This window comes from Polyodon spathula, chromosome 17 (assembly GCF_017654505.1).
Source record: "Polyodon spathula isolate WHYD16114869_AA chromosome 17, ASM1765450v1, whole genome shotgun sequence".
Taxonomy (NCBI): Eukaryota; Metazoa; Chordata; class Actinopteri; order Acipenseriformes; family Polyodontidae; genus Polyodon; species Polyodon spathula.
This window is the reverse complement of record NC_054550.1, coordinates 5,059,532-5,080,144: the sequence shown is the minus strand read 5'-3', so window position 1 is coordinate 5,080,144 and position 20,613 is coordinate 5,059,532. Positions and strand designations below refer to the sequence as shown.

Genomic DNA, 20,613 nt, shown 5'->3' with positions numbered 1-20,613 from the left:
CTTACCGTAATCTCAGTAAACAAAGCGATGCCTGCAGTACCCCACGACCCCACAAGATGTCGCTGTAAGACTGCAGTAGAGACAGATGCAGCTTCCTCAGTTGAGGGAGATTCACGCCAGTGGTCTGGCTGCAATCACACCATGTGACCTACAGCAAAGGAACGAGATCATTCGGTATTCTTCGTTGCTATTATATAATACACGCTGCCATAGCAATTACAAAAACGTTTCGCACAACAGAAAAATAAATATGTATCAATAACTGATAGAAGCATTGTGCATTGTATTTGCATTGTGCTTTTAAATCTAAATTTAAAATCGAAATGATCCTCTTGTTCTGCAGTGACTCCTTATTCCAGCAGAGGCAGCATGAGACTGCAGGACATAATCTGATAGACTCCTATAGACTGACAGACTGTGACAGCCGGATACTCTCTGATAGACTCCTATAGACTGATAGACTGTGACAGCTGGATACGCTCTGATAGACTCCTATAGACTGATAGACTGATAGACAGCTGGATAGCTGGATGCTCTGATAGACTCCTATAGACTGATAGACTGTGACAGCTGGATACTCTCTGATAGACTCCTATAGACTGATAGACTGTGACAGCTGGATACGCTCTGATAGACTCCTATAGACTGATAGACTGTGACAGCTGGATACGCTCTGATAGACTCCTATAGACTGATAGACTGTGACAGCTGGATACGCTCTGATAGACTCCTATAGACTGATAGACTGTGACAGCTGGATACGCTCTGATAGACTCCTATAGACTGATAGACTGTGACAGCTGGATACGCTCTGACAGACTCCTATAGACTGATAGACTGAGACAGCTGGATACGCTCTGATAGACTCCTATAGACTGATAGACTGTGACAGCTGGTTACGCTCTGATAGACTCCTATAGACTGATAGACTGTGACAGCTGGATACTCTCTGATAGACTCTGATACTCTATGATACTCTGATAGACTCTGATATACTTTGATAGACTGGTAGATTCAGTTATACTCATATAGACTCGTAAGAGGGGTGGAGAGCAGACTGAGGAATGGAACTGTGTTGATTTAAACTGTTTTACCACAAAATCCTGGAAGCTTAGCTGGTACAATAGGCCTGCATGTATGGCTGGATGCACGTAGCCCTGTGTATGTATTAATTACAGGGGAATATGTGAACGAAGGCATTCAGAGTCCTGTTTGCACAACAGCAACAAATATCAGAAACAATGGATGGATTTTTAAACTGCCTCAGACTTCAGTGAGAAATGAGTTAAGGAATAATGAAAGTGATGAGATGAAAGAGAGCGGGATTACAGCCCTACTGCCCGACCTTTCTAAAGGAAACAAGAGACGCCTTATAATAACAGCACAGTGGAAAAGAGAGCCCCTGTCTCTACAGACACCCTCTTTAAAGTGTACTCAGTTCAATTTGCACATTAGTTTTGCTTTTCCCGTTGGCATACAATGATTGTATCACAGTTTACCTTGCTTTACCATGCCTCTCTCTGCTTCACAATGCTTCCCTATGCTTTACCATGCCTCTCTCTGCTTCACAATGCTTCCCTATGCTTTACCATGCCTCTCTCTGCTTCACAATGCTTCCCTATGCTTTACCATGCCTCTCTCTGCTTCACAATGCTTCCCTATGCTTTACCATGCCTCTCTGTGCTTTACAATGCTTCCCTATGGTTTATCAGACCTCTCTGTGCTTTGCAATGCTTGCCTATGTTTTACCATACCTCTCTGTGCTTTACAGTGCTTCCCTGTGCTTTACTATATCTCTCTGTGCTTTGCAATGCTTGCCTATGCTTGCCCATGCCTCTCTGTGTTTTGCAATGCTTGCCTGTGCTTGCCCATGCTTTCATTGCGCTTTCTTCCACGGTGCTGTACGCCCCTCATCTCCAGTCCCCTGCAGCACATGAATGACATGTTTGCATTTGTTTAAAAATAGTTAGGAATAAAATAAGAAGCAGTGACTATGTAACAAAGAGCAGGGAGAGGGCGCTGTTGGTTACTAATGCTGTGATTATCAGCGTGGGAGGGCAAGCGACACAACAGGATTGAAAGGACTTGGCAGCCCAGAGACAGGAAGGGAAGGTGCAGCGTGATTCTTACAGTGTGAAGAGGCCTTGAGGCTATGTTCCCAATCCACCAGGAGCGTGGGAGAGAGGGAAGGAATTAGAGAGAGAAGAGGAGACAGAGGAGAGGGGAAAGAGGGAGAAGAAGAGAAAAGGGAAATGAAAGGGGGAGAGAAGGATAGAGGGGAAGGAGAAGGAGAGAGAGGGAAAAAGAGGAGGAGTAAAAAAGAGAGCTGGGTAAGCAGGTCTCTCTATCTCTCTCTCTCTCTCTCTCTTTCTCTCTCTCTCTCCCTCCCATTCTGGTCTTTCTTTCTTTGTGATGATTGAAAGTCCTGGAAAGTTTAATACCATCCCCCCCACACCCCCAAGCTATTCCTGTAGGACGTCCCGTTCATCACCGGCCCCGATCACAAAGGGAAGATCATTCATCTGAATATTTAATCCTCCGGTAACGCATCTGTCCTTCTTCCTGTCCGACGCTCTTAATGAAAATTTAAAATTTCATAAGAGGGAGCAGATGGAAGATGTAATTACTGACGGGTTATTATGCATAGGGATGTCAAGGTTGTGCAGGAATGTGAATGAGGAGTCTGAGAATGCTCTTCTGGTTTCATTTCAGTAATGCTGATGAAGGCACCAGAGCCCAAACGCCTGCCGGCTTCACTCAGCCTCATCTGGTTTCACTTCAGCAATGCTGATGAAGGCACTACCCAGAGTGCCTCACTTGTTGACTACAGTACACATTTCCCTATGAAGAGCAAACTGAACTGTCTCTCGAAATGGAGAGCTTTAATGTTGCAGTCGAAGTATTGCACAGATCACTTCATAATTAATATGAGCTCTGTTTAAATGAAACGCAAGCCGCTCTTTGAAGTTTCTAAACGCAAAACAACGAAACCGTGTTGAAAACAAGGGGGGCCTTTGAACTCTCTCTAGGACTGTTGTGAATGAAGCGCAGCAATTCTACCCACTAGAAGTGAACTTCCTCCCTCCCTTCTTCTCTCCCATTCTTCCTTCATTCCCTACTACCTCCCCCTGTAGTATGGAACCACAATGGTAACTCCATTAGCACTACAGCCAGAGATGATGGATTGCTCAATTTACTAACCCCATGCTGTACCCTGCTCCCATGTGCTGTACCCTGTTCCCCTGTGCTGTACCCTGCTCCCCTGTGGAGCTTTACCATACCTTATTGTTCTTTACATTGCTTTCCTATGCTTTACCATGCTTTCACTATGCTTTATTAGCACAGGTTAATAAGAGGAGGCAATCTCCTTCAGCTGTTTCAAAATGCCCTGCTCTGTTTATCCATTGGGCTGGGTCTTTATCACAGAGCCCAGGCTGAGCAAATACACACAAATACCCTGCAAAGCAAACACTCTGCCAGACTGTGAGTGAGTGTGCGGCAGTGCTTTTTCTAAACCAATGGGTACATGTGCTTTGTGTTCTGTAGCTACCTGCATGTATTTCCCAGCGGGATTTCAAAGGGAGGCCCCACGAGCACTGCCAGGCAGGCAGGAGCAGGAGCAGGAGCAGAGGCTTCAAGTCAAAGCTTGTGTTTTTCAGGAAAGTCATTAGTTTGTTGTCCAAGAGATTGTGAATCGGCTGCTGTAGGAGACCCTGATCTTTAGAAAGCTGGGCTGAGTCATCCTTCAGTTGGAAAAGTGTCCCACAATAAAAGCACAGCACAGTGTAACAAAGCACAGAGAGGTCTGGTAAAGTATAGGGAAGCATTGTAAAGCACAGAGAGGTCTGGTAAAGCATAGGGAAGCATTGTAAAGCACAGAGAGGTCTGGTAAAGCATAGGGAAGCATTGTAAAGCACAGAGAGGTCTGGTAAAGCATAGGGAAGCATTGTAAAGCACAGAGAGGTCTGGTAAAGTATAGGGAAGCATTGTAAAGCACAGAGAGGTCTGGTAAAGCATAGGGAAGCATTGTAAAGCACAGAGAGGCATGGTAAAGCATAGGGAAGTATTGTAAAGCACAGAGAAGTCTGGTAAAGCATTGCATGCCATGGTAAACTATGATAAAGGCATTGTATAGTGAAGGGGAAAACTGCTGAATTACTGCTGAATTACTGTGGAATTACTGCTGAATTACTGTGGAATTACTGCTGAATTACTGCTGAATTACTGCTGAATTACTGCTGAATTACTGCTGAATTACTGTGGAATTACTGCTGAATTACTGCTGAATTACTGCTGAATTACTGCTGAATTACTGCTGAATTACTGTGGAATTTTACCATGCTAAACTTTTGGAAGATGTGGAACCAGTTAATTCTCTTCTAAAAACATTCTCTCGATATTTATAGAAACAAACCGAAAATGAAAGAAATATGTTGCCAGTTGCCAGATCCGTGGACAATTATAGAAATATATGGAAATGTATAGATATGGAGAGGAACGGCTGTTCAGATCTCTGGATAGGAAAATAGGAATCGCTATATAATGCTGGGACCACTGGGATCATGCAGTTCCTTTTCCTGCATCTCCCTGGAGTTTAAATCTGAATGAAATTCTAGTATTCTCTCAACATCAGCAGCAGCAACGAGAGAACAGGCTGTTTGAACCTCCTCAGGTTCATTATTTATTGAAATGGCTCAATTGACATGAAATACAGGCAGGTTTGCGTCTGTTATTGCAGCTTTAAAAAAAACAGATTGAGCTGGGTTTAAAAACAGAGGCAGGCAGGACAAAGCACAGCTTGCTGTTAACACAACTACACACCAATGAAGAGCAACCTGCTGCCCAATGATAATCTCATCTCCTCTGTGTGTTTGTAGCTCATTAGCCCCGCTCAGAATGGATTTAAACAGCCCTCCATTCCCGGAGGACAGGCGATGGCGTGCGGAAGCTAAATCTGTATCTATGTGCAATATGGATGTTTAAAAGGTGAGGGTCCCCCCCTCCTCCCGATTAGGGAACCCCAGTTTGAGCAGAAGAGAACCCCACTTTTTACTGGGGACTTCTTTCAGCAGGACAGTAAGATAGGTAGAAAATACAATAAAATTAAATAAAATAAGAACATGATACTGCAATTCAGAAACATTTTCACAGCCAGAAGGACAACACAAAATTACAACCAAAGAGAGTCCTCTGATTTGAAACTCTACAGCACTGATTAAAGGTCTCTTCAGGCCAAACACTGCAATCACATTGTAATCACATTGTAATCACTTTAATCACTTTGTAATCGCATTGCAATCGTATTGTAATCATTTTGTAATCATATTGTAATCACTTTGAATCACTTTGTAATCACTTTGTAATTGCATTGTAATCACTTTGTAATCACATTGCAATCACATTGTAATCACTTTGTAATCACATTGCGATCACATTGTAATCACATTGTAATCACTTTGTAATCGCATTGTAATCACTTTAATCACTTTGTAATCACATTGTAATCACTTTGTAATCACATTGCAATCATATTGTAATCACTTTGTAATTGCATTGTAATCACTTTGAATCACTTTGTACTCACTTTGTAATCGCACTGTAATCTCTTGAATTAATTTGTAATCACGTGATCATATTGTAATCACTTTGAATCACTTTGTAATCACATTGTTCTGCTGAATGGAAAGGATTAAGAGCGCAGGAGAGTTCCTGTCTGATTTCACTGCATGAAGTGGAGGGAGGGAAGCAAACAGACAGACACACACAAACACACAGACAGACACACAGACACAAACACACACAGACACACCGACACAGTGAGACAGGCAGACACACAGTGAGACAGACAGACAGACAGACAGACAAACAGGCACACAGACAGACACAGTCAGACAGACACAGTGAGATAGACAGACACACAGACAGACACACAGAGACACAGTGAGATAGACAGACACACAGACAGACAGACAGACAGACACAGTGTGAGATAGACAGACAGACACAGTGAGATAGACAGACACACAGACAGATGCACAGTCAGACAGACACACAGTGAGATAGACAGACAGACACACAGTGATGTAGTTCTGAACTTAGAGATACAGACAGAGTCCCCCCATCACTAGGCTCAGGACTGTGCTCAGTTCGTTTACACTGCATTTTCTGGAGTGGACCTGGAATCCAAACCAGAGCCGACAGGACTGACTGGCTGCACATCCTCTCTTGTTTCATATCTAATTTCTCTCGCCTCCACCCCCTCCTCTCCCTCCTCTCTAATTTGTGCTTGACTGTGCTCCAGTAGTTCTGTTTTTCTAAGTAAACAGTCTGTCCTCCTGGGGGGCACACACACGCCTGCTCTCCCTCCCTCTCTCACACACTGTCACCTGAGTCTCAGTCTGTTACATGTATTCTGTCCTAATTGCAAATAGTGAAATACATTTTATTGGAAGGAATCAGCTCTGCGTTCTGCGTTCACCAGAACATGTCAGCAGCTCTAAAATTAGCTCCCCCGCCCCCTCAGCACAGCAAAACAAGCAGCCAACAGACACACACACACACAACACACACACACAACTCAGACACACACCACACACACACACACACACACAACTCAGACACACACACACACACACTGACACATACACAACTCAGACACACACACACAACTCAGACACACACACACACACAAAACTCAGACACACACACACACACACACACACAACTCAGACACACACACACACACACACACACAACTCACACACACACACACACACACACACACACACACAGACACACACAACCCAGACACACACACACACACACAACTCAGACACTCACACACAAAACTCAGACACACACAATACACACACACACAACTCAGACACACACAACACACACTAACACACACACACAACACACACAGACACACACACACAACACACACTGACACACAGCACAGACACACACACACACACAGCACAGACACACACACAAACACTGACACACACACAACACACTGACACAAACTGACACACACTCACACACACACACACAACATATATGCAACACACAGACACACAAAGCACATACACTGGGACACTAGTACCCAGCATGTAATACCGGGGTAGCTTCACAGAACAGCTGCAATTTGAGTTCAGCCGCTGGGGGAGCAAGTCAGCTGTGTAGCAAAGAGGAAGCTTTTATCCAGCTTTTATCCAGCTTTTAGCGTGTCCTGCATGATAGCACTGCAGCACGCGTGCGTGTGCGTGTGCGTGTGCGTGTGCGCGCGTCCATGTATCTCTGCGTGTATCCGTGTGTACCTGTGTGCATGTGCTGGACCTTTCAATCTAAAAGAAACAACTTGTTATTAATAATAATAATAATAATAATAATAATAATAATAATAATAATAATAATAATGTTGAAAACAAAACGTGATACTAATAATTAAAGTAAATTATTTTAGCTGAATCATTTTGAAACCTCATTGGCTTTCCTTCCCGGAGGTAATTTTGTGCGTCTCCCCTTCGACGCGCAGTGTCGTCAGGGTGCAGCCCAGGTGAAGGTCGGGCTCGATTTCTGCTAGGTAAAGCACGGCCAATGCGAGGTATTCGCCCGGGGAAACACGGTGACGTGGGGGACTGTGTATGCAGGCCGCTGCTGGCTGTTTATGGTACAGCAGAAGGCACAGGAGGCGGCAGAGAAGCCAAGGAATTATATTGAAAGTGAACATTTCTGACATGCAGTCATCATGCGATTGAAATAGACTTGTGTCGCTTTAATAAAATGCCGTTATGAAAAAAAAAAATCGAGTGAACGCTGCTGTATTTTTTATTTTTCAATTTACACAACTGGTTTACTGTGGCAGAGCCGATCAAACGATTAGACATCACAGGAGGAGGCCGGTTTGAAGAGCCCCGTGTGGCTTCTGGGCACTAGCAGAGTCAGAGGTTAAACAATACAGGGGCTCGCATTGCGGGCAAATTGAGAATCCAGCTCAGTCTAGAGCGGGTTCTGACTCACTCTGAAATAGTTCTGACACCTACAGTAAATTACCCAACTCATTCTAGAATTGTTCTGGTACAGGTCCCTCAACCCATTGTAGAATTGTTCTGATACAGGTCCCTCAACCCATTCTAGAATTGTTCTGGTACAGGTCCCTCAACCCATTCTAGAATTGTTCTGGTACAGGTCCCTCAACCCATTCTAGAATTGTCCTGATACAGGTCCCTCAACCCATTCTAGAATTGTTCTGGTACAGGTCCCTCAACCCATTCTAGAATTGTTCTGGTACAGGTCCCTCAACCCATTCTAGAATTGTTCTGGTACAGGTCCCTCAACCCATTCTAGAATTGTTCTGATACAGGTCCCTCAACCCATTCTAGAATTGTTCTGATACAGGTCCCTCAACCCATTCTAGAATTGTTCTGATACAGGTCCCTCAACCCATTCTAGAATTGTTCTGGTACAGGTCCCTCAACCCATTCTAGAATTGTCCTGATACAGGTCCCTCAACCCATTCTAGAACTGTTCTGATACAGGTCCCTCAACCCATTCTAGAATTGTTCTGGTACAGGTCCCTCAACCCATTCTAGAATTGTCCTGATACAGGTCCCTCAACCCATTCTAGAATTGTTCTGGTACAGGTCCCTCAACCCATTCTAGAATTGTTCTGGTACAGGTCCCTCAACCCATTCTAGAATTGTTCTGGTACAGGTCCCTCAACCCATTCTAGAATTGTTCTGGTACAGGTCCCTCAACCCATTCTAGAATTGTTCTGATACAGGTCCCTCAACCCATTCTAGAATTGTCCTGATACAGGTCCCTCAACCCATTCTAGAATTGTTCTGGTACAGGTCCCTCAACCCATTCTAGAATTGTTCTGATACAGGTCCCTCAACCCATTCTAGAATTGTTCTGGTACAGGTCCCTCAACCCATTCTAGAATTGTGCGCAATGGGTCGGCGCGTTATAGAATTCTGTTCGATCCAGGGGAAGTTCTCTGGCAAGAGAAAAATGTAAAACATAAACGATGGTTTAAAAAGTTAAATTATAACCAAGCAATTGGAAGCATATCCTGCCGAGCTGGCTTGTTGGCGGGGTCAGCTAGGATCCTGAACTGCGTCACCTGTGATGCAACAACCCTCACCTTAGATAAAAACAAAACGTCACCACAACCCCCAACCACGCCTTTACAGTCTCTGTCTGGGCTCGGATTTGGAGAAAGGTGTCCCATCTGCGCTGCCGCTGTGACTGTGACTCCGACGGGCACGCAATATATAACCCACTGGTGCTGCACGACTGTCAGTAAACATAGCTGCCCGTGCCCGTGTCAGCGGCGCCCAGCAGCCCACACCTGCGGTCCTAGACAGATACCTGTGCGGCGGCTGGAGTCTGCTGGAGTGAATTTTTTTCTCAAGGACAGTTGGGAGAGGTGTGGCGCGGTCGCACCTTTTGTAACATGCTTATATTTTCTTTACTCAGTAATTGATTTATTATGACTCTCATACAATCTAATTAATTCACTTAGCCAGCGTTTTCAGCTCTCAGTCCTTTGTTGTTTTTCTCTCTCTCTCTCTCTCTCTCTCTCTCTCTCTGTGCGTTTTTGCGAGAGAGAGAGAAAGAGAGAGAGAGAGAGAGAGAGAGAGAGAGAGAGAGAGAGAGAGAGAGCAGCCCAGTGATGATGAGGCTCACTCGCTGTGTCTCCTACTAGCAGCATAGCTAGTATAACACAGAGAGAGAGAGAGATCCACGAGTAGAGATCGCTTCTACAGATTCATAACAATCAGCCCCGAATTAAACACACGCCACCCTGCGCTACAGCCAGCTCTGTGGAGAGCACACAGGGAACTCAGAAAGAGGCTCATCGGAGCACAACACTCAAGACTACAGTGAGAGCCACCGGCAGCACGTCACCGGGTACCTTGCAGCGTGTCCACAATACAAACAAGGGACCGGGCGGCAGGAGACCCAGCAACTGCTATAAAACACTAAGAGGACGGAGACCGGGGAATCTAGACAGCCATGTACATCAATACGGAGAGCCAGAGGCAAGGTAAGACCCTAGGGCTCTGTGTCTTTCCAAAGCGCTGCACGGGGGACGGTGTCTTTATTGGGGCAGTGCGATCATTGTTATTTTTCAGTTGCATTATTAGAATTATTTTTATTATTATTATTATTATTATTATTATTATTATTATTATCAGTAGTATTGCTATGTCTCTCCTCTCCTTTGCTATATAAAAGCATAGGTGTTACTTCGTGTGCCCTGAAGTGGTGAGCGGTTCCCGTCTCGCCGAGACAGACCTGTTGTGTGCGGAGCTCGTCTAGCGATCAAATTTGATGTCGGGTCCACGTTAACAAGGTCAAACCGACACAGTAATTGCGGGCCGGTTTGTGTCGCAAGAGGACTCGTGGACGCGGCTCAGCGATTTGCATGTATTAAGGGATTTTCTTTATTGAATGCATGCATTAATTGCATTTCTTTTGTGTTCAGGAGTAAGTAAGTTCTCTTTGTGTGCGAGCGTGTTTGCGCGGTGTGTGTGTGTGTGTGGCTGCAGTGCCCGCCGACCATCGCTCCGGCTATTTGGTTTGATTGAAAACGAGAGATGAAAGGAAAGAGCGGGCGCTTGTTTTTGAAACACCTGGCTGCACCGAATTCAGTGCAATTTAAACAACACGGTCCTGCAGGAAAAAGACAGAAGAACGTGCAACAGATATGCAATTAAAGTAATTGCCCGTTGCTTGTAGAAGCCGTGACAGGACTGCTTTTTACTGTCAGAATTACTGTAGTGATTCCTATATTATTGAGACACGTGTTCTGGGTGATTATATAAGCTTCCTCGCTATCACTGCTAATGCATTCACACTAGCATTAATAATAATGCGAAATTATTATTATTATTATTATTATTATTATTATTATTATTATTATTATTATTATTATTGCTGCTGCTGCTGTTTTAGTTCGACTTTTCTGACTCTGTAGTTTGTGTTTCTTTTATATTCTTGTTCCCACGCTCCGTGCCACGGTCTCCTTGTCAATTCCACGCGCGTCTCAAGATCAGACTCGCGTAGCTCAGGGGAATTTAAACATACTGTCGAATGGCAGGGAATTAAAAAAAAAAATAAAAAAATGTGTGTTGCAAACTATCCATTGTCTAATTCGTATTGTTCTTGCTATCGTTTGTCTAGCCTGTTGTTAATGAGAAGGTGTGTGTGTGTGTGAGGGAGAGAGGGAGAGAGGAGCGCGTCTCGTTTTGAATTCAACTCCACACCTGTCATCTTGCCTGTTCCTTCAGCAGTCCTGTGTTATATGTTGTGCTGTGCTTTAACAATCCCTCTGTAAGACTCCGGGGGTCTGCTGCACGATTTAAATTCCGGTTGTTGTGTGTGTGTGCGTGTGCGTGTGCGTGTGCGTGTGTGTGTGTGTGTGGTTGCTGAGCGCCGCGCTTGCTGTCTGTCGTTGCAATCCGTTCACAGGGCGGACAACAGGGAGCCTGGATTCATTACATTGCCGTTCTCGGACTCCCACACCATCCCTGCAATAACAAGGTGGCAGCTCGTCTCGTATTGTATCTGTCGACTGGGCTGCCACTGTAATGCGTGTGTATATGGATTGCTGTTTGCTACAGAATCGGGGACTGTCACTTTGTCATTAGCCAGAAAACTTTGCTGAATAATAATAATTCTAGCAAATAACCAGTTTCACGCAAGTGCTAGCAGGCTGGTTTTGTATCCCGAGCGGCGCTTTCTTAATACTTGTTGGACATTGTATTTCATTTATTAGACTTTTTATTTATTTGTTTATTTTTAGAATTATCTGCTTAACAATGGGAAGCGGCGGTAGCTTGCTGTGAGGTGCAGCTGTTAATCCGCGCTCGGGGAAGCAGCCCGGGCATGCAAGGGTAGAGAGAGCACCTGTTTCGCAGCTTGGAGAGAGAGAGGCGATTGAAATAGACCGTCCCTCCGAGCGAGCCGTGGACGGGCAGGCAGGAGAGCGGGCGATAATTAGGGTGCAGCGCGGAGGAGCAGGAGTGTATGTCCTCGCCTTGAACAGCACAAGGTCATCTGGAGAAATCCGATCGGAGAGAGAGAGAGAGAGAGAGAGAGAGAGAGAGAGAGAGAGAGAGAGAGAGAGAGAGAGAGAGAGAGAGAGAGAGAGAGAGAGAGTGTGTGTGTTTCAATCATGGGGCTTCAGGACTCTCCGTGCCTGTCATTTGCACACTCCCGCACGCTCTCACACACTCCCACACTCCAGAAGACAGAGAAGAAGCAGCGCCCAGGGTGAGTCTGGACCGCAGCTGGTGAGAGATCAGGCTGAGGGGGAGCGAGGGAAGATAGCATGAGGAGCCGATGTCATTGACTCCCTGGGCTAATTTATAACCTTTCCCAGCCCTGCTCAGTGACTGTATGGTTTGATTAGCGTGTGCACGCCAGATGGGAATGTGCGTGCACAGGTAGAGAAAGAGGTGTGTGTGTGTGTGTGTGTTGGCTGATTGTTCTTCTCCCCCCTGCGTGCCTGCCTGCCTGTGTTCGAAGCACATCTCTCACGGTCTTGGCGGTGCTGTGGTGCAGCACCCAGACCCGGTGCCAAGCAGCACATCTACCTATTGATTGACTCTTCAATCTACCACACAGCTTTTAATAACTGCCGCCCGGCCGCACACCAGCGAATGGCTGCTTTGATTTGCGATGCCTCCTGTCTGATTGCGATCTGTCCTCCAGCGAGGAGCTAACGAAACTACAGAAAACACGTTTGGGAAGTGGAAGAGCCCGTTCGGTCGTCCCGTCCCCCGCCCCCCCAGTCTCGTGCACCCTTCACCTGTACCGGGGGGGGGGGGGCGTCTAATTACACCTGACAGCAGCCCCGTGCGCTGCATCTCTGGTCCCGTGATGTCACAGTGAGAACCAGTTTCATTGAGAAGCACGATGCATTGAGCACAGCCATACAAACGCTTTTCTGTTTTTCTTTTTGTTTGAGTCGGATGTATAATTCGTGTGTAATTATTAGTGCGACACTGACCGTGTCTGATCAGTTCTGCCGCGGAGCTGACGGGAACTCTAGCGGGGTGAGCAACAGTGCGCATTGTGGAAGCGCTTCAGTACCTGCGTGTTCCTTATAAAGGGGTCGATGACCCCCGCATTATGTTAAATGGGTTTGTTATTTTTAATGGCATATTTTTTCCTAGCTATTAAAATGGGCAAACTCCCGAATAAGTGGAAACATTCTTCCAATGTACGAGAACTCTCTCTCCTCTCTCTCTCTCTCTCTCTCTCTCTCTCTCTCTCTCTCTCTCTCTCTCTCTCTCTCCCTCTCTCTCTCCGTGTGTGTTCTGTCTACAGATGGTTTTATTGAGTGCTCTGTAGACCCACGAGTCTATTCTGCTTAAGTAGCCTGTTTTACTGAGTGTGTATTTAGTACTGTGCGAGTGACAGAACATCATAGTAGTGGTTAGGGTCAGCGTGAAGCCAGCCTCCCTCCCTTTGCCCGTCCAAATGAGTTATCGGCACAGCACTGCTTGATTAAAACCTGTACTGTAGGCTGGTGTGCACAGGACAGCCACTGCCACGTCCAGCATCGCTCACAGGGCTGGCTGTGTTTCAGGTGCACACCAAAGCCTTGCCAATTAACAAATACATTATTAGGACAACAGAGCAAACGCTTGGGGGAAAAGCCACCCCCCTTTTCAGAGGGGGGGGGCTGTTTTCTTCAATTTGTTTTTAATTTTATTTTTTATAATCTGCATTGTTTGCCCGTGCACAATGAAAAAAATGCAGCAGGATCGGAATCCCTACAAAAATGAAACCAAACCAGCTTTGTGAAGAAAGGAGAGGCAGACTGAGCCCTGGGCTCCTAATAAACACAGACTGCACTGAGCCGTTCTGCTCCCACTGTGATTTATTATATTGAATCCTGCATGGCTGTGATTTGAAGGTGGTCACAGAGATCCCGTTGGGTCAATTAGAGACACCTGCGCTCAACCTGCCCCACTGCTGCATGTCTCCGAGCCCCAGGCTCACAAGCCCATTCCCTTTCCAACCTGCTCACGCACGCAAGTATTTCTATCTCTATATCAATATACAAGCAAGGAAATGACTCTCAATAGCATACATAGTTACCTTGATATGGATGTGATACAGCCATCTCACCTTTCTTTGTAAGAGAATGTTTCAATGTTGCCGATGTCAGACTGAGGTTAGCTGTGCTGTTGAATTTATGCCTATTGTATATTGTAATGCATTTAATACAGGGGCTGTGTAAGGTTCTCACGCAAGGTGAAAGCCACTAGACTGTGTAGTGAGCAGAGCCAATACAGCCCCCCTCCTCCCATTGACAGCGACCGATTTCACTGTTAAACGTGGACTATAAACCCCCACCATTGTCTCTCTCTCCCCTCATTCCATTGCAGTCTGCCAGGGTAACACAGTTCTGGCTCATATGCCGACCTAGAATTCTAGCTGACAATTCAGCAAGAGATCTTAGCAACTGGCTGTGTTGTTTTTCATACTGTTAACAACATAAATGCTTAAACGCCTTTGCAAGCACGCTGTCCTCTGACTGTGCCACGGTGCAAGTGTTTTTTCGGCGAGGTAAATGAAGATTCATATCACAAGACCGGCGTTCTGCATCTAGGAGGCCTGGGATGAGCTGGAAAGGTTCCTCTCCGACTCCTCCGGTGAAACGAGTGTTCACATCCCGCTGCGAGGCGTCTCCAGCCCCCCTTCCCTCGCTGGCAGCATGTCTTCCTTAGATGCTGCCAGACACCCCCTTATCAGAAACGTCCCAGAAAACCTATTCCTAGCCCTGAAGAGACTCAGGGCTGGTGGCTGCAGTGGCTCCTGGTCTCCGGGACGTTTACTTTCTTCCTCCCTGTCAGATCCGCCTAACACTGGAGCAGAGGACAGTCTCCCTTCACACACACACACACTCTCACTGGAGCAGAGACATGCGGTGGGGGGCGGGGGGGGGTGAATCCAGTGGCCTCAACCTAACCTACAATACACACACACTTTCACCCAGGACTGAGAGCTGTGAGAAGCCTGCACTTGCATAGGGAGCCCTCAGAATCATGTCTCGGCTCTCAGTGCACCAAGAGCAGCAGTCTGTAATTAAAGGATAGGAAAGGAATATGAAACCAATGTAATTACTGAACCTGTGATTATCACATTGTTTTTCTTGACGTTTACTGAGTTTAAAAAAATAGTCGGGCCTTCTCGTTCCAGCACAATGGCCTGTTGTCTCTCACGCGCTGAGTTCTGAATCACAGGCGCCGCACTTGTAAATGAGGAGAGATAAAGAGACAAGGCTAATTGCGTTGTGTTGTCTCAACAACATGCCCCTAACAACAGCAGAAGTGAAGGTACAGCACGTCACTGCAGCCGGTGGTACAAACTGTCCTGTTTATACCAGCACCTGTACCCTCTCAGGAACGGACCGGTTACACCCCACAGCTCGACCAGAGAGTCTGAGTATTCTGCAGCCTCTGATCTTTAACCTTCAAACCTGACGCTGTTTCCGCTAGTCGTCCCCCCCCCCCCCCCCCCCCAGGCTTTCTTGCTCCCGCTGGTGGAAGCAGGGTGGTTGTCGCTGCGTGTGTTTTTGTAACAGTATCAGTGTCTGTCTGAAAGCACTGCAGTGAAAGACTCTTGAATGAAGGCATTAAGGGATCAATGTGTGTGTGTGTGTGTGTGTGTGTGTGTGTGTGTGTGTGTGTGTGTGGGCGGGGGGTTGCGGTTCTAATGAAGTGATGTTCCTCCTCTGCTCTTTTACCTTTTTAAAATAGTCCCGTCGTTAGTGAGAATTGGAAATGACTGCATGGCATGCAGAGAACTTGCCCTTCGGGAATCCGCCACACACCATCCGTTGCTCTCTGGCGCTGGGTTCGAATGCTCAGTGGGTTAGTTGCTCTCTGGAGCTGGGTTCGAATGCTCAGTGGGTTAGTTGCTCTCTGGAGCTGGGTTCGAATGCTCAGTGGGTTAGTTGCTCTCTGGAGCTGGGTTCGAATGCTCAGTGGGTTAGTTGCTCTCTGGCGCTGGGTTCGAATGCTCAGTGGGTTAGTTGCTCTCTGGAGCTGGGTTTGAATGCTCAGTGGGTTAGTTGCTCTCTGGAGCTGGGTTCGAATGCTCAGTGGGTTAGTTGCTCTCTGGAGCTGGGTTCGAATGCTCAGTGGGTTAGTTGCTCTCTGGAGCTGGGTTCGAATGCTCAGTGGGTTAGTTGCTCTCTGGCGCTGGGTTCGAATGCTCAGTGGGTTAGTTGCTCTCTGGAGCTGGGTTTGAATGCTCAGTGGGTTAGTTGCTCTCTGGAGCTGGGTTTGAATGCTCAGTGGGTTAGTTGCTCTCTGGAGCTGGGTTTGAATGCTCAGTGGGTTAGTTGCTCTCTGGAGCTGGGTTTGAATGCTCAGTGTGTTAGTTGCTCTCTGGCGCTGGGTTCGAATGCTCAGTGGTCTCCTAGATTCCTGTGTGCCTCTCTGTGCTGTATTTTTGTCGGCAGTTCAGTTGGGCTGTGGCCTGGGTTTTCATTCGAACTCTAGTCAAGTATGAAAATGAATTGGCTGCCAAGTCAATGACAATTAAAAGACCATTCGCAATTGAAAAACAAACTTCAGCTGCAGAGCGGGGGGTGGGGAAGAACGGATGCCGTGCCGAAAACCAAAAGCTCAAAACCAACCAAAGCAAACACCCATTGTCATTCTGAACCAACCTGGTGAAAGGCAGTGTCTTCAAACAGCAGCCAATGAAACAGCATCAAGAGGAAGTGGAGCTGCTCCTGGGCTGCCTTCTCTCCCTCTCCCTCTCTCAGTGATGCCCTTGATCGCAGTAGCAGCGTGTGTTGAATGTGTATTGGGAGAAGGGGGGGGTTAGATTGCCTCTGAACACTTGCTCCCGGAGGCCGTGCCGGAGGGAGGGATAGGAATCAGGCTGACCAGGTAAAATTTACTGGAACTAGAAGCATGAGGAAACGCTCGCAAATTTGTAGTTTCCTGAAAAACATCCTGTTTGGATCCGTGTTGTGTGTCTCCCTGAAACGCCCAGACTAACGCACACATTCTTATTCATGTATGCACTCACACTGACACGCCCAGACTCAGACTGACACACTCACACACATACACACACACACACTGTAGTTACTCTGCCTTGATCAGTAGCTGAACTCCAGCCTGACAATGGAACTGATCGCGTACATTTTTTCGAAGGTTGTAAATTAGTAACATTTTATTATTCTGTACAGCTCTTTATTATAGATATCTTCAGTTGTTAGACTAATGAGGATGAATCATTTAATGTAATTATTACATTTCCAGGACACTGTCATTAAAGTGACTAAACGCTGCTGTGACACTGTGTGTTCTAGAGCTCCTGCCCCCTCACCTTGCACAGACGCTGAACCCTGTGCTGTGCCAGTCCTGCCAGGCACTGTACCAGCCCTGCAGAGGGACACAGACACTGAGCTCTGTGCTGTACCAGCCCTGCAGAGGGACAGGGGGGACGTCACAGGGACACATGGACAAGCATGGATCCTCCATACAGACCCGCCACAAGGACAAATGCACACCCTTATTCTTTACAATGTTTACCTATGATTTACTGTGCTTTATTACACTTTGATGTGCTTTTACTGTGGCAAACCTTTATAAATCTGCTTGCAGATACAGAGATTAATCATCTGGTCTCAAACACTGTGCAGTTTGCAGGACTGTAAAACAGACTCTTGTCTGTTAAGAGAGGGATTGAGAGAAGGAAGAAGGGAGGGAGAGAGAGAGAACAGCTAGCGTCTGAAGGTCAGAGCGGCTCTAACCACAGGCTGGCTGATCAGAGCTGCATCCTGGCAACCAGAGCACTCAAGGACTGCCTGAGACAGCTGAGCAGCATTTAACACTGTCATCACCTGAGATACTAGAGGACTGAGACCCAGCAATACTGAGACCCTGCAATACTGAGACCCTGCACCTCCACACTGCAATACTGAGACCCTGCACCTCCACACTGCAATACTGAGACACTGCAATACTGAGACCCTGCACCTCCACACTGCAATACTGAGACCCTGCACCTCCACACTGCAATACTGAGACCCTGCACCTCCACACTGCAATACTGAGACACTGCAATACTGAGACCCTGCACCTCCACACTGCAATACTGAGACCCTGCACCTCCACACTGCAATACTGAGACCCTGCAATACTGAGACCCTGCACCTCCACACTGCAATACTGAGACCCTGCACCTCCACACTGCAATACTGAGACACTGCAATACTGAGACCCTGCACCTCCACACTGCAATACTGAGACCCTGCAATACTGAGACCCTGCACCTCCACACTGCAATACTGAGACCCTGCACCTCCACACTGCAATACTGAGACACTGCAATACTGAGACCCTGCACCTCCACACTGCAATACTGAGACCCTGCAATACTGAGACCCTGCACCTCCACACTGCAATACTGAGACCCTGCACCTCCACACTGCAATACTGAGACCCTGCACCTCCACAGCGCAATACTGAGACACTGCAATACTGAGACCCTGCACCTCCACACTGCAATACTGAGACCCTGCAATACTGAGACCCTGCACCTCCACACTGCAATACTGAGACCCTGCACCTCCACACTGCAATACTGAGACACTGCAATACTGAGACCCTGCACCTCCACACTGCAATACTGAGACCCTGCAATACTGAGACCCTGCACCTCCACACTGCAATACTGAGACCCTGCAATACTGAGACCCTGCACCTCCACACTGCAATACTGAGACCCTGCAATACTGAGACCCTGCACCTCCACACTGCAATACTGAGACACTGCAATACTGAGACCCTGCACCTCCACACTGCAATACTGAGACCCTGCAATACTGAGACCCTGCAATACTGAGACACTGCAATACTGAGACCCTGCACCTCCACACTGCAATACTGAGACCCTGCAATACTGAGACCCTGCACCTCCACACTGCAATACTGAGACCCTGCAATACTGAGACCCTGCACCTCCACACTGCAATACTGAGACCCTGCACCTCCACACTGCCACACTGCAATACTGAGACCCTGCACCTCCACACTGCAATACTGAGACACACTGCAATACTGAGACCCTGCACCTCCACACTGCAATACTGAGACCCTGCAATACTGAGACCCTGCACCTCCACACTGCAATACTGAGACCCTGCAATACTGAGACCCTGCACCTCCACACTGCAATACTGAGACCCTGCACCTCCACACTGCAATACTGAGACCCTGCAATACTGAGACCCTGCACCTCCACACTGCACTGAGACTGCAATACTGAGACCCTGCACCTCCACACTGCAATACTTAGACATTGCAATACTGAGACCCTGCACCTCCACACTGCAATACTGAGACCCTGCAATACTGAGACCCTGCACCTCCACACTGCAATACTGAGACCCTGCACCTCCACACTGCAATACACACTGCAATACTGAGACCCTGCACCTCCACACTGCAATACTGAGACACTGCAATACTGAGACCCTGCACCTCCACACTGCAATACTGAGACTGCAATACTGAGACCCTGCACCTCCACACTGCAATACTGAGCACCTCCACACCCTGCAATACTGAGACCCTGCACCTCCACACTGCAATACTGAGACCCTGCAATACTGAGACCCTGCACCTCCACACTGCAATACTGAGACCCTGCAATACTGAGACCCTGCACCTCCACACTGCAATACTGAGACCCTGCAATACTGAGACCCTGCACCTCCACACTGCAATACTGAGACCCTGCACCTCCACACTGCAATACAATACTGAGACCCTGCAATACTGAGACCCTGCACCTCCACACTGCAATACTGAGACCCTGCAATACTGAGACCCTGCACCTCCACACTGCAATACTGAGACCCTGCAACTACTGAGACCCTGCACCTCCACACTGCAATACTGAGACCCTGCATACTCCACCCTGCAATACTGAGACACTGCAATACTGAGACCCTGCACCTCCACACTGCAATACTGAGACCCTGCACCTCCACACTGCAATACTGAGACCCTGCAATACTGAGACCCTGCACCTCCACACTGCAATACTGAGACCCTGCACCTCCACACTGCAATACTGAGACCCTGCAATACTGAGACCCTGCATACTCCACACTGCAATACTGAGACCCTGCAATACTGAGACCCTGCACCTCCACACTGCAATACTGAGACCCTGCAATACTGAGACCCTGCACCTCCACACTGCAATACTGAGACCCTGCACCTCCACACTGCAATACTGAGACACTGCAATACTGAGACCTCCACACTGCAATACTGAGACCCTGCAATACTCCACACTGCAATACTGAGACCCTGCAATACTGAGACCCTGCACCTCCACACTGCAATACTGAGACCCTGCACCTCCACACTGCAATACTGAGACCCTGCACCTCCACACTGCAATACTGAGACCCTGCAATACTGAGACCCTGAACCTCCACACTGCAATACTGAGACCCTGCAATACTGAGACCCTGCACCTCCACACTGAGACCCTGCACCTCCGCACTGAGACCCTGCAGTACCTCTTAACCCTCTGCACACTCCCTCG

General features: G+C 47.3%; 1 protein-coding gene across 1 annotated transcript in view; it reads left to right on the top strand.

The window, feature by feature from the left end:
* Positions 1-9,932: 9,932 nt before the first annotated feature.
* Positions 9,933-20,613, top strand: part of LOC121330094 (synaptotagmin-7-like) — a 73,549-nt gene continuing 62,868 nt past the window's right edge. Inside the window, exon 1 of the mRNA XM_041276367.1 lies at positions 9,933-10,057. Coding sequence (XP_041132301.1) covers positions 10,027-10,057 — 31 coding nt within the window. The 5' untranslated portion in view covers positions 9,933-10,026. The remainder of the gene's footprint in view (positions 10,058-20,613) is intronic.